Source organism: Anas acuta, chromosome 3 (assembly GCF_963932015.1).
Source record: "Anas acuta chromosome 3, bAnaAcu1.1, whole genome shotgun sequence".
Classification (NCBI taxonomy): Eukaryota; Metazoa; Chordata; class Aves; order Anseriformes; family Anatidae; genus Anas; species Anas acuta.
Genome location: NC_088981.1, coordinates 71,132,666 through 71,157,866, shown reverse-complemented (window position 1 = coordinate 71,157,866; position 25,201 = coordinate 71,132,666). Strand labels below are relative to the sequence as shown.

At 37.0% G+C, this 25,201-nt stretch overlaps 1 protein-coding gene across 8 annotated transcripts in view; it reads left to right on the top strand.

Annotated features, from left to right (window-relative positions):
- Positions 1 to 25,201, top strand: part of ARMC2 (armadillo repeat containing 2) — a 65,977-nt gene that overhangs the window by 25,577 nt on the left and 15,199 nt on the right. For 6 of the 8 annotated variants that reach the window (XM_068677746.1, XM_068677742.1, XM_068677744.1 and 3 more), the window contains 6 exons: positions 524 to 616; positions 3,490 to 3,668; positions 6,474 to 6,576; positions 10,109 to 10,329; positions 15,155 to 15,300; positions 17,403 to 17,502. In XM_068677746.1, the coding sequence (XP_068533847.1) occupies positions 524 to 616; positions 3,490 to 3,668; positions 6,474 to 6,576; positions 10,109 to 10,329; positions 15,155 to 15,300; positions 17,403 to 17,502 (842 nt within the window). The remainder of the gene's footprint in view (positions 1 to 523; positions 617 to 3,489; positions 3,669 to 6,473; positions 6,577 to 10,108; positions 10,330 to 15,154; positions 15,301 to 17,402; positions 17,503 to 25,201) is intronic. The other 2 variants (XM_068677747.1, XM_068677745.1) reach the window with 1 other exon arrangement.

Sequence of the window (25,201 nt, the reverse complement as noted above, 5' to 3'; positions counted from 1 at the left end):
GCTTGAAGTGGTTAGAATTACTAACAGGATGTTTTAACTAGAAAGACTTTTTCCCTTACTTCTTGCTTGAGACTAAAGTGTCAGTTAATCAAGCTTAGTGTAATATTGTGCGTGTGTACTAGATAAAATTTTTAGCCCCAGAGGATTGTCTGTAGTATGGATGTTTTTAACACAGAATAAGCTGTCGCATGGATGCAGAGCTGAAAGACTGTGGGACATGTTGATGTAAATGTAGTCATTACCTTCCAATTCAGCAATCAAATGAAACATTAATGTCAGCAAACAGAAACAAATCTGGATTTACACTGTGGCTTGGCATATCAAAACATTTATCCATGTTGTTTTGCTTGAAACTTTTATTTTGGAGAAAGTGTAAACAGAAACAAAATCTTGAATAGGTAGAATAACCTAGAATATAGAAAAATAAGACTTTTTTTTTTTTTTCCTGATTGATGAATAAAGTGTGATGATTTATTTGTGTAGAAGTTGAAACCTTCACTGAATATGTACTTTTGTTTTGAAGGCTTAGAGAATGACACAAGAATAAATGAATCAGAAGAGGAAAAAATCTTTTGGCATATGAAAGTTCTACCAATTCTACAGGAACTGAAAAGTGGTGGGTAACACTGTTCTTGAGAATCTGTTTTCTGTTCTGCTTCCTACAGGAGACATGGGACTTGTTTGTATTTACTACAGAAGAATAAATGTAGTTGAACTATGTAGTCTTTTATGCTTTCATATGTTCAGTGAGTTAGCAGTGTAAAATAAACACTGGTTTAGAGATCTTGTCTGATTAAAATAGTTTGTCTTAGAGGTCATAGCTCTGCCAGCTTAGCAGTCAGTGAAGAGGTAATAATTTTAAGAATAAAGTACTTCAGAGATTCACTGTTGTAAGCATAGGCTGTATTGAAGGTCTAAACTAAGTTTAGAAAAATAAAATTTCCCTTTAAGCATAAAGTGTTAGATGTGTCAGAAAAGCATGTAACGACCCAGAATATCGAAGCAAAATTGAGTAAATTAACTGTGGCTTGAAAGATTGAACCCTGAAATCCCTTTTAGTTTCATGAAAAAGGTTGTTTAGCTTCCCTGTATAAACATTATATTTATTTAAATGGTGGGTATATAGAAAGTAGATTTTTTTAGTTCTTTTTTTTACAAGCAGTTAAAAGTGAGCATCAAATTAGGGGATTGATTCAACTGTACAGGATCTTTTGCAGAGTTTGTTATAACATGCTACAGATTAAAGTTATATATATATTTTTTGCATAATTCTGAAAATGTAGATGAGCATGGAGCACCTGTACAGTGCTGAGTGATTCCCCGAATGCACCATTATTTTAAAAAGCCAAGATTCTCATTCCCACATCTGTAACTGATGTGTAGAAAAAACAGTGGTCAGAAAATTGGAAAACAGTTGCGCAACTTCACCTTTTCCTTGCTTAATGCTGAGATTGTCAAATATCAGCCACTGAATTAACCTTTTTCATAGTGGCATGTTCTTTATAGGCAAGCAAAATACTATTTAGAGGTAAAATCTAATTATGTCATTCCCTTGATATGACTGGAACTAAGGAAAATAATTTTCAGGCCCCTTTTCTTCAGTCTCTATTTGATTTGGCTTAGTCTGCATTTGTCTGCGTTTAAAAAACAAAACACTTTTTTCCCCATTTGATTATGACTTAATTTCTCTAGTAATAAATTATCTAATGGAACTTTCATATCAGTTAATTCAATATAGTACTACAAAACCCTTAAAACTTTTGAGTTTTTCTGTTTCTTGAATATTCACATACATTGTAACTAAATTGCATTACCTCCTGCAGATGCAAGTTATATGGATTGATTTAGGTTGTTAACTGCACAACTGTTTTTTTCCTATAATAATAAGTATTCAAATAATAATTTTAATATAATTTTAACGTTTTGAGTGGATCTGTTGGTAATTCAGTGTATTTTAACTTTGTTTGCAGCTACTTTCGTCATACCTTTCAGCTAATTCCCTGCATGTGCATTTAGGTCACATTTAGTTTTCCATGTTGCTATATTAATAGGGAAGCCTTTCCTGCCCTTTTTCCCTCTTAAAGCTTTGTACAAAGCTTTTTGTTCAAAAACAAAGCTAAAGTTCAACTTGAAACTTAATTATTACCTTAAAATCTTAAGAATATCATGTGATTTGAGATGACTGTTACTTGAAAAAAATATATATACATATAACCCAAAAGTCTCTTTTTCTATAGGAGCAAATACTTTATTTTGTTACCTCCTAGTACTTGAGGGAAGATAACCTTCGAAAATGTGCTACAGGATGCATGATGAATAATTGTTGTTGTTTTTAATTTTGATGAAATGGGGCAGAGACCTTTCAGTTTTGGTTCTTTGCCTCTCCTGTTTCACCACGTACTGAAGCAGAGGGTTTAGAATCGTGGTCAATTTTGTTGTATTTTCTGTCATGATGGGAGTAGATGTGGACTGGTCATTGCTGTTCCTTGAGCATGACGACTGTAAATTGAGAGCCTCCAGGTACACAGCATTAGAGGTGGATCCTTGAATCTGCCTACACCTTTGGGCCCTTAGATATAATGGTTCTACTCATAGTTCAAACTCCTTAAATGTTTTTGTGCAAACTGCTTTGCCTCCTTGAGTATGACTAGTTCAGCTGTGAAGTACAGCCTCAGTAAACCTGGAATTTATACAGACAGTTTAAATGGGTTTATACTGTGCTTTATTACTGTCACCTTACAATCAGAAGTAAATGTAAGAATAAAGATTAAAAAAATAAAAAATAAAAAAGATTTTTAAAAATAGGCAAATCTTTTTGCTTGCCCTCTGAAGTACCCAGGTATTTGATTCCTCTATGTAGAGATGCATTTTTTTAAAAAACAATTTTACTACAGTTTTATGTTTGTATTTTTTTAAATAATATTTGAGGGATTCAGATTAGGAGATAGATGACCTCATCAGTAGCATTTGAGTGGGCAGTTGTGCATCTTGCACCTCTACTATACATCGGAGAGTTCTAGTAAGTTTTTACATTCTTTTGTTCTTAATCCCAGCAACACTTGATGTATTAGGTTAGTTATTGACTATTGTATTAGTTCTGTTATTGACAGAAAAAATATTCCTTAACTGTCTCATTCTCATGTAACATTTGGTAGGGCTCCGTAAAGAAGGCCTGCAGATTAATAGTTTCCTGGTGGACTTTTGGTCAATCTGATTATTAGCATTAAAGATGAGTTTCATTTTAGGTTTAGGTGTTATTTTGGCTCTGTGATTGCTTGGCTTGATTCTCTTCTTTTTGAAAGACAAACATAAATCTTTTTTCTGAGGATTAAGTTATCATCTTGAGAGATTTATTGGCCGTCTTATTTTTGTTGTTGTGCAACCCATTCTTTATTTTGTTCTCATGTTAATGTCTATTGAGGTGCTCTGGAAAAAAAGGCACTAATAATTGTTTTTTATTTTTCTCTCCCTTCCTCTACCCTTTTCAAGTAGAAGACAAAGTAGAAAATCTTTGTCTGGCTTGTACCAAACTCTATCAAGCCTTGAATGAAGGAGATATGCTTGGGAAAAGATTTAAAAGAAGAAGTGTGCTTCTGAAGACGTTATATAAACTTGTAGACATTGATTCAGATCCACTTTGCCTGAAGCTGGCAAAGATTATTCTCTCTGTAAGTGTTTTTAAATGCTGTTTGATAGAATGTGAAGGAAGCTTAAAATTGTGAATCACAACTTGTATTTAACTTTGCGTTTTGTCATTCTAAAGTATTTCTAAACTAGTGGTTCATTAATCACAGTTTCTTGCCATACAAATATTAGTCTTCCATTTATCCAGACTGGCACCTATTGGAGTCTGTTTTTTGCAAGGAAATTGCATCTGAGGAAGGGACACGATACCATAGTTGGTATATTTGGTATATGGTGTCTCATATATTGCTTAGGCATGGAAAAAGATAGTGTCCTAAGCTGGGATACTCAGGATTTTAACAAAATAACAATTAAAGTTAGGTGTGGAGATGGAACTTTTTTTTTTTTAAACATCTTGACCTTATTAAACACATTTATCTGAAAATACCAAAAACTTTTTTTTTTGAACAAGAGTAAGTATAATTACCTCTTTGAGAAAGCTAGAGTAGACAAAAATATAGTTAAGTTTTACAAGGTTAGATAATGTTAGTGGCAGACCTAATGTTGAGTTACACTTCTGAGGCTTTTGGTATCGCCTCATAAGATATTTGTATAAGCAAGCAAGGGAAACATGGTCTAAATTGAACTGATATTTAGGGGACATAAACATAAGCTGGAAAATTATATCCAAAGAGAAATCATGTCACTGGAAGAATGTAATGACTGGAAGCCTGCAACTATCTGTCTTGAATAGTCAGAGGTCAAAAAGCACCATCTGAGAGAAAGAATTAAGTTTGTTTAACCTAGAGAAGACTAAAGAAAGGACATGCTAACTTTCGTCAGATGTTTTTGAAAAAAAGGGAAATAAGCTGTTTCTTCAACGGCAAGGAGCTGTACACTGTAGCATGAGATGCCTAAGGTAGTCTTTAGAGATCGACATTGGAGGCATAGAGATTGATTGTGAGATAGTTCTGGATGCCTTAAAATAAGGTGTGTAAGACAGAACTAGCAATCTTTATTAAAAAATTGAAAGAAAAGGATGCCTCCAAAAGTACAGTCAACTGACTTAAAGACACGTGTATTAAGAATTAAATAAATAACCTTAATTTATGCTAAAAACAAGGTGTAAAATCAGATGTAATATAAAATAAGACTGAATTATTAGTATAATTTGAAGTAGACAAGTGGTCAATTTTTATAGAAGTGTATCTGTGATTTGAAAAGTGATTTTTTTAATTCATTTTTGTTGCTGGCAATGTCAGTGTGGTGATAAGTCTTGTCTGATTCAAGCATGACACAGCAGGTTTGTGCTTCTAAAGGGTTTATCCATTTTTCATTCGTGGTTAGGTGAGTCACCTGCTGCCACGATCTAAGGAGAGTTCCACATCCCAGTAATCACATTATTATAGTTGTACTTGAAAAACTTGATAGTAATACATTGTTATGCAGCATGCCATTCTGTTTAAGCTTCCTTTTTTTCTTCTTCTTAGATTTGTGATTTATAGAATGGCTGTGTTTCTACAAGAAGCAGGAAGCTAAAACTATTCTTCAGTTTTAGCATCAATATTCTGCATGGAAATCTCAGTGATGTTATATTTTATGTGTGTAATCAATAGATTAAAAGTTTATAATGATGAAAAAACCCTAGCAAAATCTGTGCTTAGCTTTGACATAGGTTGTATGCATTCCTGAGTAATGTGACCTTGCTTGAGCATACCCATTCCTGTAGAAATTGTTCCTACATGTAATTCATCCCTTATAGATTGCTTTTTCTCCATTAGTAGCAGCCTGCATTTATTTGATTATTCCAGACTGCTTTTGTGAAAGAACCTGTTGGTGTCTTTTTTCCAAGGACTTACGTTGAAGAATCTTTATGATTTCAGGGATTTTATTTTTTTTTTTTTAACCTTTGGAATGCGTACATTTGAGAGAATTTTTAAGAATTCTTGATCTGAGAATTTTTAAGAACTAAATTTAAGCAAAATGTTCTTGTGTGTTCTGATTTAACGCAATAAAGGAATGTTTCCCCTAATGCTGCCATTTAAAACTCTCAGTTAATTTGTTGCTTTTAAACCTACTGGTTCAGCTTCTATTAAGTATATATAGACTGTCACTAGTGAAATGATACCACCTGGCATTGCGTTGTAGACATTTTAATAAATATTGTGTGGAAGGATTCTTCTTTAAAGTGATTTAGGTCACTTTAATCAGCAGATATAATTATATATTCATATACGACATAATGTCTATGTGGTACTTATTAAGAAAAGCTCCATTACAGACATTTTTCCATGGAAACTTAAAAATCTTGAACAGGAGAAGAAATTGCCCTTCAAATGCAGAGGAAAGAGAGAGACGTGACATCAGAAATTTTAACACATATTTTCCTTTCTCTTAGTAACCTTTCGTACGTTGTAAGATATTATTTTTGAACATTTGTGAATAACTTTCATTATAAAATATATTATTGTACAAGATATCTTTGTTGTATGGCCGTAGATGCTGAACCAGTGAATCCTGTGCAAAATTTCTTTGTAAGAGTGAATTAGAGAAAAATGATGTGCAGTCATATACTACCTGCAGAAAATACATAAAAAGGTGTATATCATCTGTTATTTCAAAGTCAGTCAGCACAGTTTGCTAAAGAGAGCTTCAGGTAGCTAGGTTTCAGTGTCCTTTAATTCTGCAAACTTTACAGTTTGACTCAGTATCCTGTCAGGGTTTTAGCTGGAATTTAAGAGTTTTACTGTGGGAATACAAATTTGTCATGATGTCTGAACTTATAAAATGTTATGATGTATTTTTGTACGTAGATTTCAGTTGTGAATCTTGTGTCTTTTTCTTCACAGATGAAAGTGGATGGAAAAAATCTTCTCAATGTCTGCAAGCTTGCATTTAAAATTTGCAAGAATGAAAAAAATGATTATATCATTCAAAATGATAAATTATTGGGTATGTATTCTTTTATTATATATAGCTTAGATGTTACAATTCAATAGTTAGATTGATCATCTTTCAAAAAACATTCTCAGAGTTAGTGTTAGACATGCACTAAAACTTGCTTATGGCATGAAACTGTTTCTTCTAGTCCAGTGTTCTGTGTTTACCCATGGCTATAGATTATGTTATTTAGGGGAGCATGGAAACCTAGTTGTTTTCTGTGGTCTGTTTCCCCTGTACTACCTCAGCATCCAAAATTGTATCATTCTGTTAGGGACATTAGTTGGTATACCCCTGTCTAATCCTTTATCATTTATGGATCTTTTGTCCATTAATTTGTCCAACTCCTTTCTGAACTTTCTGTCTCTACAGTCTTACAGAGTAACAAGCTCTAGAAGTTCTCTGTCTGCTGTTTAAAACCTCCTTGTTATAGTATTGCAGGATTTGAGTTTCTACACTCAGCTTACCTTTCAGCTTTGTGATTTTTGTAAACCTCTGTCATATCACATCTCTTTCTCCCCTTCAGACTGAGGCATCCTAGCCTTTTAGCTTTCTCTTCTAAAGGATATTGCATCATTCTCTCAGTTGTTTTAGTAGCCCTTCTCTGTACCTTCTCTAGCTCCAGCAGATCCTTCTGAGATAGACAGAACAAAACTACCAATAGAAATCAAGATGTTTTTGCATGAAGTCTTATAGAAGTGAGATAATGCTATCTGTGTCATTGGCCATCATCAAAAAAGATACTGAGAACAATCAGGGGGTTTTTTAGTTGCTGCTGCACATTGAGCCAACAGTTTCAGAGAACTGTCAGTGACAGCTCTGTTTTCTGATTGTAACTATTTGTTGTTTTGAATCTACACAGTGTTTACAAATATGAGAAATATGGAAAAAACAATGAGTGCATGAAAGATAGTCAATATCACTTGATGATCATTCCTTTAGTTAAAATGTTATTATGCTTTATTAGGGTAGGCCTAGTTGTGCACATGAAATGTTTGCAATAAGTTAGAGTGTAAGTTTAGACCTATTTATATTTATATATTTCTATATAATTACATATAAATATATATGTTTATATATATATTTATATAAGACATGAGAGCACTCATGGTCTTAAAGCTTAGTATATGAGTGTTGGCAGGAGTGAAGACCAGATAAGCCTTTCCAGCATTAAGATCAACAGGAAAGGGCTCAGAGAAAAGAGAACAACTGAGATCACTCAATGGATCTTGCATACTAAAAACTACAGCTTTGTAGAGATAAACATCATAAAAAGTCTGGACAAGTTGGCTGTCTGTGCCTGTGTAAGCATTGTTTTTTGGGGTATTTTTTGTTCTCACTTCCATCTTCACTCACTTCTGTTTCTCTTGCTTTTCTTTCACTGTACTTTAAAAACTAGAGAAGGAAAGAATGTTTTTGATAGTTTTTTTGTTTGTTTGTTTGTTTGGTTTTCATTACATTTTGCACCCACCTTCTCCAGGCTGAAGACTTGAACCTTGTCATACTCATAATCACTCAGATTTCTGTTTCTATCACTGGATTATAGATTCAATTTTTTTCTTCCTCTGGCCCTACAAACTATTTATGTGCAGCAGCGCATCTCCAGTAGAAGAAATAAATTAACTGTTAATCCTAAAATAGATAGTGACTGTTCAAGACCACATTTGACATTGGGTAGAACAGTGGTTTGAAGCTGATTTCTCACATTGCCACAAGCCCAAGTGACTTAGCTGACCACTAGGCAGTTGGTGAAGGTGAGAGCCTGGGAAAGAGCTGGGAGGGTGTACTTCCATCCATACATGTGGAAAAAGTCTCAGTTTGAGGTGAGACACAGTGGTGGTTTCACACTGATGGTTAGCTAAGCTCCACCACACCTGTTCAAAAGAACAGGGGGAGAAAATATGGTGAAAAAATGCTCTAGGGTTGAAATAAGGACAGAGACATCACTTCCCAGTTTCTGTTATGGCCAAACAGACTCGGTGTAGGGGAGAATAATGTAATTTATTGCCTATTGCTAATAACAGAGAAGAGCAGGGAAAAAAACTAGAGCAAACTAAAAACACCTTTCTCTCCATCCCCCCTTTTCTACCTCCACCCCTCAAGTGGCACAGGAGAATGGGGGCTGCAGTCAGTCCCTGAGGCTTCGTCTCCACCGCTCCTTTATGGTCACTCTCTGCCCTGTGGAGGCTTCCCACAGGCAGCAGCTCTTCAAGAACTGCTCCCACACGGCTCCGTACCATGGGGTCCATCCCCCAGGAGCAAACTGCTCCAGCATGGGTGCCCACAGACCCGCTGCTCCTGCATGGGCTCCTCTCCAGGGGCTGCAGCTCTGGCCTGGGGCCTGCTCCTGCAGGGGCTCTCCATGGGCCGCGGCCTCCTCCAGGCCACATCCACCTGCTCCACCGGGGGCTCCTCCACCCATGGGGGGGCTGCAGCATGGAGATCTGCTCCGTGTGGGACCCATGGGCTGCAGGGGGACAGCCTGCTCCACCAGGGGCCTCTCCCTGCACAGCCCGCAGGGGAACTGCTGCTGCCTGCCTGGAGCATCTCCTGCCCTTCTGCTGCACTGACCCTGGTCTCTGCAGGGCTGGTTCTGATTTCTCACTCTCCCAGCTGCTGTTGTGCAGCAGTTTTTCGCTTTCTTAAATATATTATCACAGAGGAGCAACCAACATTGCCAGTTGGCTTAGCTCTAGTCAGTGGTGGGTACCAGTTCAAGCTGGCTGGAGCTGGCTCTTATCTTATACATGGGGCAGCCCCTGGGCTCTTCTCACAGAGGCCACCCCTGCAGCCCCTCTATTACCAAAACAGACAAAAACTTTTGAAATCTCTTAAATTAGATGAGGAAATGTTTTTATTCATCTGGATGAAACACAGAAGCAGAAGTAAATGTAAATTTCAACCAGTTACTAGAAATTCAAAAGAATAATGTTGGCCAGAATTACTTATTTAAAATATACCCACCAAATTGAGAATGTCTCAGTTTGGAAAGATACGCTAGGCTTGTTTTAACAAGTGTTAATTTTAACATTTCAGATATCTGACAGGGATGGCATAAAGCAAAAGTGTTACAGTAACTTTATCTACATAAAAAGTGAAGCTAAAAAGGCTACAGATAGGCATTCAAATGTGAGATGTGAACTACACATCTATGCTTTTTCATGCTCCATTTATGAGTTTTTTAGACTTCAGCAATCAGTGAGAATAAAACCCTTTAAACGTCTCAAGTCTAACAGACAAAATTCCAGGCATACACACTTTTGCAAATCTTGAAGATTTTAATGATTACTACTGTGTGTTTACAACAGGTACCTGAAGCCTGACAAAACAAAAGTGAGGCCCATTCTGTTATCCATCAATTATTATTCCTTGGTTTTGATCCAAATACCCAATCTTTCTAGCTCGTTTGTTAGCAAAGTACTATAAAGAATTCAATTAGAGGTGGTTGATTGTTGTTTTTTATATGTTAATCTCTTCAGTGACTGAACTATGTCAAATAGAAAATGTTAATATGAGGCTTTCTGAATAATGATTTTCATTTTAGATTGTTTATTGGAGGTCCTGACAACTGAAGATCTACAAAAAAACAGTGAAGCTCTCCTGTATTGCATGGGAGCTATAAAATTCATGTCTGGAAATGCAGTACTCCTTAATGAAATGGTCAGCAAAGGAGCTGTTGAAATGTTGCTGCAATTAATGAAGCAGATTAATAACATAAAAGAAAGTGACGCATATTTCTCCAACTTGGGCCACCTATTAGTCCAGGTTAGCATTTGCTTTTATTTCTAAAAGTAAACACTTCAAGGGGAAAATTAAAAAATTAATTAGAAGAGATGAGCTACGCCTGTGTGCAACCGTGAGTTGTCCCTATATTTGAATAGACTTCTTTTTATGAAGCTTATATGAAGTTGTTCAGGACCAAAATTTAATTATTGTAGGTATGATTAGTAGCTAATTTTAAAGGCTTCATAAATTCTGAAGTTAATAGGAATATTTTTAGGTACCTAATAAAATGAATTTCTGGTTATTTTATGGTGCTTACAGTGTTCTGGATCTTATAATAAATAGGAAAAAACGTGTTCCTTGTCTAAATTCTGTAAAAGGCAACAATAAATACAAACCAGCACTGCAAAATGCATGTTTAAAAAATGCATTGGAAAATATATCTACATTAATTTGACTAAGTACTTTTTGAAGAAATATTATTTAAGGAAGGGGCAACAGTATAAAAAACAATAGTAGAGTAGCTTTTTGAAGGCAGGAGGCTCAAAACTTTTTCAATTTGGTGAGTGATGGCTATAAAAAGTAGTCCTTTGCCCTAAAACTGTTTAAACCACAGCGCTTCAGAACAAAATGTGTGTGTAAGTACATCTTAAGGTATCCATAGGTTGTGGTGTTTTGTATTTGTTGAGGATTTGCCAAGTAGATTTGTCAATTATTGATGTAAAGATTAGTCCGTGGTGTAATTGCAAGCTTCTGGGCTCTTCCCAAGAAAACGAATTGGGTGGTTTTTCTGAAGCAGTGATTATACTAAATGGCAGGTTTCTCTACTGATTTATAAACAAGGGATTTGATACTTGCAATTCTATGTGAAAACAAATAGCTTACATCACTATGTTGCTCTTACTGATTTTTGTTTATTTTAGTGGAGCTGTGAGGTATGTCTCTCCAGAACAGTGTGTATAATCTTACACAAACATAGCCTGGGAGAGTTTGCAAATGGCACACTAATAAAACAAATGAATCAGAGTATGTTCAGCTGTTTGACCTGCTGTCTGAACTTCCCTGCAACTTTGCAGGGATGTCTTTTCTTCCATTATTCCATTATACTTTCTGCGTGGATAAATTTGGGTTTAAATTCAAATGTTTAATTTGCAAATATATGAAAGGAAGCTGTAATATTTTACATTTTTGTTTTGGTCCATTATAATCTACGCTATTTTTCAGTATGATTGGAAGTGTAACAAAAGGTGTCTTTTGTACAGTTCGGATACGCTGGATGTTTCTAGGAAGGCCTCAGTTAATTTTTGGAAAGTCAGTACTGACAACTGTCTCATTAAGGTTGCTGTTTCACTTGTTTGTATCTCTTCTGTAGTAGAACAAACACTAAACTGTAGTGATTCCTGCTGCTGTGCAATTGCTGTGTGACTTTTTCATGCCATTTCCTTTAGCAAATCTTCATTAATGTGACCCATTTCTTTGAACTGTTCAGTCTAACAGGACTAGCTCTATCTTCAGGGTTATCATATCAAATACCATTTAATTAAAAATTCACATCTTCAGAATACAGAAAGTTTTTGTGCCATACTTAAGCTTGTAGCAAAAGATTAAATATGCAGTGATGTACAGAAAAAATGAATGAATACAAGTTTTCAAGAGAAGAGGGCAAATTAGACTGGAGGAGAAAAACACCTTAAGTATCCAGTGATCTCTGAGGGAGGCTCTGCTGGCTCTAAATCCTGATAGCTGAAGTGTCTCAGTTAAGTGGAACTGACCCTTCATTTTTTAACTGTATAATTGCACAATCACCAGATGGCAGTGTTATACATAATCTTGCCAGGTTGTATTTTGTTGGAATAAACTTTCCCTCTGATGTCTTCATTATTAACAAAATATGTTACGTAGAAGTTTCACAATACAAGAATAAAAATGTTTGTTATAATATGCATTTTTCCTTAATAGAGGACATGAAATCAAGTTAATTTTTAACTTGTTTTATGTTACTGCATCTCGTATTCTGATCATATTTCTATGAATTACAGGAATGCATATTCAAAAATCAAGGCATCTGAAGTTTAACTGGCAAGACGGAACAAGTACTCCATATTCCTTAATTGAAAAGCACTTAAATGTCTTCCCCTTTAAAAATAGCAATTATTGGCTGTTAAATTTCCTGGTTATGTGAATTTGATCTTTCACATGGCAACATAAGGTTTAGGGGTGGTGGAAATTGCTAGAGCCATTTGTTAGGCATTTCTACACAAGTCATGTCTGGTTGAAAAACTTAAGAGTAGCTCTTGAATTCATCTGGTGGCTGGCTGGCTTCTGTTATTTTGTAATTTGGAGTCTTGACATTTCAGTTTGTACTAACTGTTCTTTTTTTATTAACTGTACCATCTCTCTATACGAGTTTAATTTCTGTCTAGCCTTTACTGTTTTTTTTTTTTTTTTTTTTATGTAAGATAGTTCTGTAGTTCTGATGATGACGAACTCTGAGATTCCCTGATAAAGTACTAGAGGAAATGCAAGTCAATTTTCAGTAACTTCACACATACACTTACCGTTGTACTTTGTAAATATTGCTGTTATTTCTAAGCCATGCAGAGATTGTATGATGCTGGTCACTTACAGTAAAATTCTTGATAATTTAAGTGCATCAGTAAAGGTTTTAGGGTTTGTACATGTACAGAGGCAACATAAGAACTCATTTTCTATCTTATAAAAAAAAGAGTGAGGAAGTATGCTGGGTAAGTCATACTACCATATGAAAACAAGGTGTTCCACGGGCAGTAAATCTGAAGGTACCTGATCTGAAATGGTTCGGAACTTCTAGGGGGTTCTTGCAACAAGTGGTTTCTGACCATTTCCAACAAAATATTTCTGGATGTTTGTAGGATTTAAGGAATGCTCTATTTGGGAAGTGGTGATAACATGAAATTTATCATTTAAATTACAAAATAGAAGGATTACTCCATTAGAAACTAGAGATGAGATGGTGAGTAAACAGAGAAATGTAAGACAGTAGTTCTTGATAGCATGAGCTGAGACAGTAAAACACAGAATTAGTGCTGCTATGGTAGACCTGGTGGAGAAAAAGCCACTGGTAGATGTCCAGCAGGACTGCAACAAAGTGGATGGTTATGATATTGTGTAAAGACTTTTCAGATTAGGTTGAGAGAGTGAATCACAGAGCTCTCCTACAATGTGGGTCCATTTTTACATGTTTTGGATTCCTCTGGTATTTTTGCTTTGCAAAAGGCTTTCAGCCTTGGTCTGAATTGCTGTAGATTTATTTATTTTTTTTAGTATTAATTAATTTCCTGAGGTAGTTTTTCACTTCAGCATTACAAATCTAGAGATTCAAAAACTCCTTCTTAACAGTGTAACTCCTCCACAGTGTACCTTTGTGAAGTTTGCATTTTGGAAGTTTATAATTACCTTGATTTTCCCTTGTATTAATAAAAATAAATGACCTGCAGTATTTGAACAGAGTTAAGCATTCTTTAAGCATTGATCACTGAAGTTTGTTACATGCCTGAGCCAGCAGTGCTTCCAACTCTCTTGGCTCAACATCAGCTACTTTTAGCAGCCCTCGAGCTCCTTCCTGCTTTTCTGTGCCATGCGTACATCTGGTTGCTGCTGCACAACAGCAGAGCACTGAGAAAACTATTTGCTAGTTAGAAATAACTTTGTTTGCAGAAGTTCCTGTTGTCTGACAAAAAACAACTTTTCTAAAACTTGTAGTATATGAGGACATGTACATTTTTGCCAAATTTGCTAAGATTGACAGCAAAGCTTTTGGAGGACGGACAGAATTGCTGTTGTGCTTAGTGACCTCTGAGCAAAAGCTGTTCAAAGGCAACCTCTAAACCTGCTCTTTGACTGATTTTTTCCTTCCAAATGATCAATTGCATATCACTGGGCAATCAGGACAACTCAGTGATGAAATACTTCATTTCTAGAGTTTTATGTGATTACAGAAAATTTGAACAAATAGTCTTTATGCCTTATATTTAAACCCGTATTGATTTAATACTTGGCTCTTAAAATAAGGAAAATTTGAAGACTGTTCCTATTCACTTTAAAACAAATGATCTCATGTTAATTTTATAGGTTCTGGTTTAGATCAAAAGTTAACTTACATGTCATTGTCTGTCTGACCTTGGTGTTTAACTACCCTTAACTAGGAAGAGAACCAGAGCATCTCAAAATATGCAGTAGCTGATTCATTGTGCATATTTACAAGTGATAGATTATTTTATGCTTTAAGTTCCTTGAAATAGAACAGTGTGAAAATACTTCATTTCCTCCAAAATAAACTTGGGCTTCAGCTTTTAATTTATATATTGATTGAATGCCAGATTTCTCTTGACCTTGATGAAAATTTGTTAATCAAATATAAAATTCAATACAATTTATTTAACAATTCATCTTCATTTGTCACTCACAGTTATCAAAATATGTATTGGATATCAGTACGAATTTGCAAGACTTAGATGTAAATTTACAAAATCAGATGTTATTTAACATATCACTTTAACTGTTCCCACAGCATTTCACTCAATTCCAGTTAACACGTGGTCATATCCATGCGTGGGAAAGAACGTGTTTTCCTCCAAGAGGGTACATGCAGGCAACGACCAGCATCAATCCTTCACTTTCAAACATTTATTTTAATATACATGCTTTTGTTACTTCCACATTTCCTGTTATGATTTATTGGCAAATACCTACCTGCAGAATATTAACAGGATATTCGGTCTGCCCGAGACATTATAAATGAGACCCCAGCTTTATGAAACTTTCAAAACAGTATGGATTCTGTAGTAAACAGCTACGATTAATGACTCTTTAAATATTCTGTACGCAGCTGACAGCTACTTTGCGAAACTTGGCTGACTTACCTCAGGCAAGATGCCAACTCATTTGCAGCGGTGCAGTCTCTGAGCTCTGTGTGGCGCTAGAGCAACGTCTGAACGATAAGGATGTGTGCACCTACATCGTCAGGATTTTCAGGTAAGTTTGGAACACAATTCTGCCTATTTCTGCTTGCAGTCAAGTCAGCATTACTCCTTCAAGTGACCTCAAAGTGGGCTGCATCAGGTACTAAAACTGGAAGGTTTATTTTCATTTAATTAGATTGGTTTTGAAAAGGTCTGCATAGTTTTTAATGATTTTATATTATAATAATGTCTTTACTTGTACTGATAGGATTCTTTAATATCATCCATACAAACTTGGATTCGTTCTCCCAGGTAAGAATATTTTCTTGTATTGTGTCACTCTCCATTCACACAGTTTCATATTTTTAAAGTACCTTTTCAAATATGTTAGAATTGCATAAATGATTCATGATTAAGTTAATTATCAATTAATTTAATCAATTTAACTTAATGATTAATCCTATTTAGGATTAATCCTATTTTAGGCCATGATTTTAAAAAGGTGCAGGAAATTACCCAATATTAAATTATATAGGGGACTGTATTGTAAAATACAGTAAAAAAAAAAAAATAAATCCATGCTCATTGTTTTGAACGGTTACAGCCTGTTTGAGGACATTAATCTGTGGGATCAGGGCCTGAGTGTGCAGATGGAAGCACTGAAAGAATCTCAGTTTTATGGGCAGCTCAATGGCTGCTTCCCAAGATGTGCTTTAGTAGAGGGAGATCAGTGTGAGTGAATCACCCCCAAAAGATTCTTTTGTAGTCTCAATAGTTTCTCAGTTGAAAAGCTTCCAGTTACCAAGCACAAGCTTGCAATACCCAGTGCTAAATGGACTTACAAACAATTTGAGGATTTTATAGAAGTTGTGAAATTAATTGTTGGCAATTTCAGGAGAAGTTGGATTATGAACACAATTTATGAATGCCATTCTGGGTGAAGTGTTTGCTGTTGCTGCTTTGTTACTGTCATGAGTCATGTTGCCTGTGGCTCCACATTCATTGAGCAGCCATCCTGGTATGGACTTTTCCCCTTATTCAGCCCCTCCAAATTATCCATCACGTTCTCCTTGATAGATGAGATTGGGTTGCACTTGGAAGAGCAGCTACACAACAATCTGTCATTCCTCCCTTCCCAGAGTTAAAAACAGGCAAAGTCTGCTCCTTTGCTCTCTGTGTTCTCTGTAAGGTGTGTGAATTGTTCCTCAGTTCCATGCCACCTTGTCTGCATTTGTCTCTCTAATTTTACTTCTAAAAATTAGTAAAATTCTAGCTGTGATTACAGATCACTTAGAGCATATCTACCTCTAAGAAGAGAGCATTTCTTTTACTTGGTAAAGTGCAATGGAAAGTGTGGCTGGTTAGGTAATGTTTTTGTAATTGCACTGTAATTCTGACAAGGGCATCTACTTGAGATAGAATTCGACATAGAGAAAAAGTAATTTGTCTTATTTAAAATTTCCTGCTGCTTCAATTTTTTTTTTTCTTACATTCAGTGATCTGCATGCTCTAAGGATACAAATTAGCCATAAAATCAATTTAATTAGCTTCCTGGAAATTGCAATCACAAAAAAAAAAAAAAAAATATTCTATACAGTATGGAATACAGATCTGAATTTTGTTCTGTTTTCCAGTAATATGGAATAATTATTCTTTTTCAGTAGCTTTTAGGCAGCTTTTCCTTGGAGAACATGCTCAGATCTATTCAGATTCCTCAGTTCTTTTAGTTTGTAAGTCTTGCTGTAATTGGACATTAAATATTGTGACTGCAAGGTTTGTTCTCCATGTTTGTTGGTGAGAGAGATGCTCTGTCAGTGCTGACATTGGGTTCTACTAGGCTTCTGTTAGGAAGAGAGTCCTTTATTCCTCTTCATCTGTCTTCCCATGTCACCTTATGGTTCTTCCATTTAATACTAAGAAGTGCTGCTGTTAATTTATTGTGTCAAATGGCAGGCAGGTTGGGAAGCTCCTTACATTTGTTTCTTTCCAGGATTCATCGTCATATGTGACTGTTTGCCTTTTATTAGAAGTCAGAGTATTGTCATTCATTCCACTTGTTGGATAACATGGCTCTGAGAGGCAAAAGCAGAGTGATTTTTAGTTTTACTTTTTTAGTCTTTTGTGGGAAAAAAAAATTCATTTATTCATTTATATTTTATTTTTGTACCTTTGTAGCAAACTTTCTTCCTATGATGACTTCTGTGCAGCTTTAGCAGACTGCTCCAGATGTTACATCTTATTTTTAGCCCTACTAAGCAAACACCAGAAGCAGCAGGTCAGTTTTTTCATCTCTTGATTTTTATATATTAATCCTCTGATGTGTCTGTGCATTATTGTGTGTAAGCCTGTTTTCTGTGACCTACTTTTACGCATTTTCCAAATAAAATTTTTAAAGGATTGACAGCATTTTAAGTAGTAAATAATTGAAGTGAAATCACTTAGATTAAAAATTCAAAGCAATACAGAAGACGGACAGTTGATTAACTTGTCTATTGGTTGCATGTGTCCTCTGAGTACTGAATTGTTTTTCTTAGTTTAAAAAAAAATACTTTTTAAAACAAATAGTTTATTTGAAAATTTAATGGTAGGAAATTGTAGGGATTCTTCTGCCTTCCTGTCCTCCGAAAGACGTGTGAATTTTCCAGAGCTAAACAATTTGAAAGCAGAAGAAACCTTACACAGTTTACAAGGAACAAGTTATCAGAATCTCTCTTCTACCAGGAAAAAAAAACATGCCTGTAAGACCTCATCTGGAACATGCACCCAGAAGTATGTGTTTAGAGTTTGTCAAAAACAGGGCTAGGGAGGTGATCGTCCCCCTGTACTCGGCTCTGGTGAGGCCGCACCTCGAGTACTGTGTTCAGTTTTGGGCCCCTCGCTACAAGAAGGACATGGAGGTGCTTGAGCGGGTCCAGAGAAGGGCGATGAAGCTGGTGAGGGGCCTGGAGAACAAGTCCTATGAGGAGAGGCTGAAGGAGCTGGGCTTGTTCAGCCTGGAGAAGAGGAGGCTCAGGGGCGACCTTATCACTCTCTACAGATACCTTAAAGGAGGCTGTAGTGAGGTGGGGGTTGGCCTGTTCTCCCACGTGCCTGGTGACAGGACGAGGGGGAATGGGCTAAAGTTGCGCCAGGGGAGTTTTAGGTTAGATGTTAGGAAGAACTTCTTTACCGAAAGGGTTGTTAGGCACTGGAACAGGCTGCCCAGGGAGGTGGTGGAGTCACCATCCCTGGAAGTCTTTAAAAGACGTTTAGATGTAGAGCTTAGGGATATGGTTTAGTGGGGACTGTTAGTGTTAGGTCAGAGGTTGGACTCGATGATCTTGAGGTCTCTTCCAACCTAGAAATTCTGTGATTCTGTGAAAATGCCTCAATATTGCTAGCTAAAATTATATAGAGAGTATACTTGTTGCCAACTTCATTAGAACTTCAAGGATCAGGTGTTGCTGTATTATTTTGCTGTATTGTAGTGATCTGTTTACTGGAGTTACTAGGCTCTAGGATTTTGGTGCAGAATCACAGTTTTAAAGATTACCACGTTGGTAGCAGCAGAGTGCCACACGTGTGGCAAATTACTCAATTGCCAGGTAAGATTTAAGGAGAAAATAATTTTTATCTAAAGCATAAATGTTTCAAAGGTGGAATGAGGTTTCAGAACAATGAGCATTATGTTTATTTTTAAAAGTGAGGAACTTTCTTAACCGCTCCAGCATCTAAACTAGCTTAGCACATTTGGTTAGCCTGTACAATTTATAACAGGTTCAGTAATTCCTGGTGAATTGTTGGAAGGAGGCCTTTTGTGCTGCTATTGTTAAAGGCAGTTAATGAAGGTAACAATATCAGCTACGCTGAACAATCAATTCCTTCTCTTGCCAAATACAAAAATAATTTATCCCTTTCCTGTTTACCTGCCTTCCTGTTTTCTATGATAGTACATGTGGAGGAGGGAGAGAGATTAAGGGACTTCCATTTTTATAAATGTCTGTTGGTTAACATTTCAGCAGCAGAGCTGAATATTTCTATGTTCAGGCTACTCTCGTATTATATGGTCTTTGATGACACTCAATAAAATGCTATGTAAACAATATGAGAAATATTGAAAGCATGGTATTTCACTAGATTTATAGCTGGTTTTCCTTGTGAGAACTGTATTAAAATTGCAACAAATGATGGGACTGGGAGTAAGGAGCTTAAAGTGAGTAGCATCTTCCTTTCAATCTTCATCTCTAATTTTATCAGGAACTTGTATAGGCTCCTGGCATAATAGCTGCGTGTTATAATGAATTCTAGGCTCATCTATATAAATTCAAATTGTTTGTTTTCAAGTAATGTTTAGAAGTTAGCTTCTCATATCTGCTTTCTTAAGTGGTTCTAAAATACATCTTTCTTCACTAAATAGCATTGATTTTTGTTAAATTGTCTATCAAAACACAAATTAGCAAAGAAATAGCTTGTATATTAAACCAACTTAGTCATTATATCATGATGATTATATAGGCAGGGTCTTCAGAATAGTTATTTCTTCCTGCAGGTTTTAAAGAACCATGAAACTGTCATTTGTCAGCTTAGTGAAACCCAGCACAATCAGGAGGAACAAGGAGAATGCAATGCACCATTTTTTCTGTACTGTATAATAAACATTTGAGCTGTGAGAAGGGGGAGCGATTTTGCTGGGATACAGTTGGCACTGCTAATCTTTCTTTCAAAATGCTGACAGCTAGTGAGTTATAGAGTGAGTTGGTATCTTTTGAAAACAAAACAACTAACAGCAGTGTGGGTAAAATTGTTTGCTGTGGGAAGAAGTAAGGAGGAGGATAAATCAGTATTATTAACTCAAACCATTCAAAATCCTCAGGACCGAGAACTGATACGTTAAGAAGGAGGAAGTGTGTGTGTTTTTTTTGAATTTTAAGGTTGTAAAGTTCATGTTTTTTCTACTGGCAATCATGACAGCTAGGAACATACTGGGAAAAATAAAATATAAAAGAAAGCCAACAGTCAGACTTTCTCAAGTGCTTCCATATCTGTGACTTTAAAAATAAGCATTAGACATCATGAAAATAAAAATGTGAGTACTGGAAATGGGACTAATGACTTGCTCCCATACCACACACTGAATTCCACAGCTGCCACCCAAATAGTCTCTGTTCTTCTCACCACACTGCAGTTTCAGCTCTTTTTTTTTTTTTTTCTCAGCTCATGCTCTCTCTTGGGTAAAAGAGTCAGAAAGAATAAGAAAGAAGTAATTTAACTCTGTGAGAAAGACTTAGAAACTGAGTTGACAAGACTTGCTTAATTCCATGTGTCAGAATCATAGGTAAGGAGGGGAGTACAGAGGACTGGAAAAGATGGATCTGCAAGGTGGGACTCAAATTCTGCAGTGCTTTTCAAGGCATCTGAAGTACAAATTCTGCTGGACTTCAATCGTGGTTGTTTTTGGAGTTTGCTTGTGTGGAGAAACAAAAAAAAAAAAAGTCCTCGGTGGTGCCAGATGTCATGAAAGCTGTCAAAATTGTTCCTGTAGAGCCTTTATCTTGTAGGGTGAGCTTTGCATGCTTCTGTTTCTACTCAGCTTTGTAGTCTGGTGTTCTGCCCATCTCCAAAAATCTTTGAACAAGGTGCTGTTCCTCTTCCCCAGCTCAGTATCTTTTCAGATAAGCTATGTAAAGGATGATGTTCTCAGACTGTGCTTAATATTACAAGCAGTGAGGAAGCTCTGCTTTTAGGACAGGGAGATTGTCTAAATAGGGCAGGAGCTTCTGTCAGTAGGTCAGGCACTGCCTGAGCTTAGGTATCCTTTTGGGGCCCTTCCAGCATCTGTATAATCTTTCATCAGCATACGGTTAAGAGGCTGTTTTCAATCTGAAGGGCACAAACACAGGGTGTGATGCTAAAATTTGCATGGAAGAGATCTTGTGACTGCTGTACAGAAGAGTCTCTTTATACTTCAGTTTAGCCTAGTCTTTTTAATTAGAAAACACTTGGTAAGCATCTGACATCATCGCATGTGGCAATTGTGTCTGCTAAGCAAAAAATAATTACACTGGGTCACAAGAAAGGTTCATCCAGCCTAGTAATCAATAGGTGAAAATCAGATGGCTAGAGAACAACGAAAACAGAGCAAGGCTTTATGATACTTCCTATGTAAACTTACCAAACCCTTCATTCTTTCCAGGTTGGAGACCTCCTCAGCCAGATGGGGTTCTCTGTGTATGAAACAAAACTCAATGGACTTCTCCATGAAATCCTAGTCTCCCCTGTAGAAGTTAGTACGGAGCTAAATACCCCATAAAAACTTCTAAAATACTCAATATCCATTGACAAGGAGCAGCAACTAACCAATGCACTAATAATTTCTCTTGCTTCTTTTAAATTTGGCCTTTACTATCTTTTTTGAGATGAGGGGACCCAAATGAAGCTCTTAAGATGTAGCTAGATCATAGACTTGTATGCTTGCAAAAGTTTGTTTGCCAGTGATTCTAAATATCTGACTTGCAGTTTTGGCCTCCTGGGAGCAACACAACCCCATGAGGAATCTGTCACTAACCCCAAAATTTCTCTCCAAGTGCTTATGGCTGGTTCAAAGGTTGTAATTTTGTATGTAAAAGCGTGGCTGTTCTGTTCTACTCTACACACATCATTTCGTGTTTGTCTGCATTTAAATTTCATGTTATTTTATTACCAGATGACTACAAATCCTTCTGCTTTTCAGTCAGCCTTTATCTTTGATACTTTGAATATCTTACTGTCATCAACAGGATGTTGTATCCCTGTTGTTTCCCACTTTTCCGTGTTGTTTATGGACATGTTGAACACAACAGGGCCCATCACAGAAACCTATGGAACTTCTTTGGCCATATTCTGCCCTTGCAGGAAACCATAATTTACTATTTTCTATCCTTTAAACATTTACCTATACCAGAACATTCTCCCTTACTTAATTTCACTAAAATTTTGTTGAGTGACGTTGTCAAAAGTTTCTGGAAAGACATACAGGTTGTATCAGATGGGTCTGCTTTATGTCTCTTGATCCGTTCAAAGAACTTCAGAATTGGGCATTGGGATTTAGGAATCTTAAAGTTGATTGCATGTATTCAACTGCCCATAAATTTTATTGTTCTTTTTTTACGGTTTCTTCAAATTTGTCTCATACAGACACCAGACTTGAATCTCACTTTGATCATTCTCTAGCAAATAGATTTCATTTTTGTTACCCTGTCCTTAGACGTCAAGCCAGTTTTGAATGAGAGGTTGCACTTCACTGTTAGTAATTAAGCTATTTAATTAATGAGTTCTTTTAGAACTCTTGGGTGATTTTCTGTTCCTGGTGATTTGCTACTGTTTGTTTCGTCAGCTTGTTCTCTAAAATTGCTTGTGATCACTTCAGCTTTTGACAGATCCTCATATGAGTCTTCCTCAGAGAAGACTACAGCATTGAAATCTCCCTGGTTTCTTTCATAGAGGGCACGAATCAATACAAGGAACTCATTTAGCTTCTCTGCAGTGACACTTTCTTCTTGAACATTCCTGTTTTATTCTGATCATCAGTTAATTCTACAGATTCTGGCAAATGTCCTGGTCCCGATATATATATGTGAAAAGGTTTGTTATTATTTTTGTATCTCTTGCGTCAGCCAGTAAATTGCACTAATTTACAATTATAATTTGTGTGCTGCTTTACCTGTTTGATTTAACAATCAGCTTGTCACAATTTACTCTATTGAATGAAGAATGGACTGGAGTTGCTTTGTCATCCTCTCTAAGGAGATGTCTGCATTTATTGGGTTCAGTGTGCCTGGAGCTGCCCGACTTTCTTTCCAAATGCATCAACCAAGCAGTAGGTCCCAAATTAGTTCTGTGAGCAAGCAGACTTCTCTTTGTGAGAGTTTTTCTTGTCTCCCTCTGAGAAGAAGACTCACAGGGCTGTTGAAAGTCCTTTTTGCTTTTTGGATTGCTGTAGTGGGGAAGACTGTCACAGACGGGGCCTGTAAATGCAGAGAATTTTTCTACTTTGTTTTTAGCATTATTTTTTAGGCAAAGGATTATCTGCATGCACTGACTGGCCTTCCTGGATGGTTTCTTTGGGTGGCTTATGGACAATTTTGAGACGAGCTCCCGAGAACCCAGTGTCTGTTTCAGTCAGTCAGTCACATGAAGTATGTCATCAAATAGCCTATCACAACCACAGGCTCTGAACAAGGGTCCAGTGCTGCAGCTATGTTTAGTTTCGCTTTGCATGTTTGCCTCTGAGATGCTCTGAGAGTATTATTGAACTCAGTGATGCTCAGTGGCATTAGGTCAACTGTATGAAGTTCAACAAGGCCAAGTGCCGGGTCCTGCACCTGGGGCGCAATAACCCCAAGCAGAACTACAGGCTGGGAGAGGAATGGTTGGAGAGCTGCCAGGCAGAGAAGGACCTGGGAGTGATGGTGGACAGTCGGCTGAATATGAGCCAGCAGTGTGCTCAGGTGGCCAAGAAGGCCAACGGCATCCTGGCTTGTATCAGAAACACTGTGACCAGCAGGGCTAGGGAGGTGCTCGTCCCCCTGTACTCGGCTCTGGTGAGGCCGCACCTCGAGTACTGTGTTCAGTTTTGGGCCCCTTGCTACAAGAAGGACATCGAGGTGCTTGAGCGGGTCCAGAGAAGGGCGACAAAGCTGGTGAGGGGCCTGGAGAGCAAGTCCTATGAGGAGCGGCTGAAGGAGCTGGGCTTGTTCAGCCTAGAGAAGAGGAGGCTCAGGGGTGACCTTATTGCTCTGTATAAGTACATTAAAGGAGGCTGTAGCGAGGTGGGGGTTGGCCTGTTCTCCCATGTGCCTGGTGACAGGACGAGGGGGAACGGGCTAAAGATACGCCAGGGGAGTTTTAGGTTGGATGTTAGGAAGAATTTCTTTACTGAAAGGGTTGTTAGGCACTGGAACGGGCTGCCCAGGGAGGTGGTGGAGTCACCATCCCTGGAAGTCTTCAAAAGACGTTTAGATGTAGAGCTTAGGGATATGGTTTAGTGGGGACTGTTAGTGTTAGCTTAGAGGTTGGACTCGATGATCTTGAGGTCTCTTCCAACCTAGAAAAATTCTGTGATTCTGTGATCATTGTCTTATGAGATACTGAAGATATATTATTGATTTATTCTTAATTATTTCTATTTTTTAGAGGTGGATCGTGTTTGTGGTTTTGTGTCCATAGCTTTGCCTCTAAAGAAATGGGCATCAGTGCTCACATAAGTGTTTTTTGTGCTTCTGCTAGTCCTCTCTGTGCCATCCCTCGTTTGGGCTGAGGACAGCGTTAGTGTGACTGCATGATGCAACAGGTCATAGAACTGACCCAGCTTCCAATAACCCTAAAAATGAAGGGGGGGGGAAAGCAGTCCTTTGCTGGGTTATGACCTGCATCACTTCCCAGGCTAATTTGTTTACACAAATAGTTTTTCACTCACAAATCCTCAGGAAACAACATGGGGCAGGAACCAAACTGCAAGTGGAAAGTAGTGAGTGCTGGTTGTGCCACCACTTCTGCTGAAATGCTCGGCAAGGTAACCCTGTGAAGAACTTGTTTAGGTAATGTGGTTCTTTTCTCTTTATCTTATCAGCATAATAATGTCCTGGATAATTAACAAGGCCATGAAAGGGATATAGTAATCAACCGTTGAAAAACAACTGACATTTGCTTACTTGCAGGAATAGTAAGGTCTGGCTCATATGATTATTTTCTCCTGCGTTTTCTGTATGTTCATAACTGACCATTTATTTTCTCCTGAATTAACATTTTGTTTTTTTTTCCAAGAAGGAAATATCAATTTTTAGGATAAATATTGTGACAACTATGAAAGAATTTTCCTGCTAATAAATCTGAATAACCACCTAAGGTCACCTTTTCCCTACAATGTGATTCCTGACAGTAGGCTGAACTGATAGAATACTAGGAAGATGCAAATAAACTGATAGTGATGTATAAGCATTTATTTTTTTCTTTTTGGT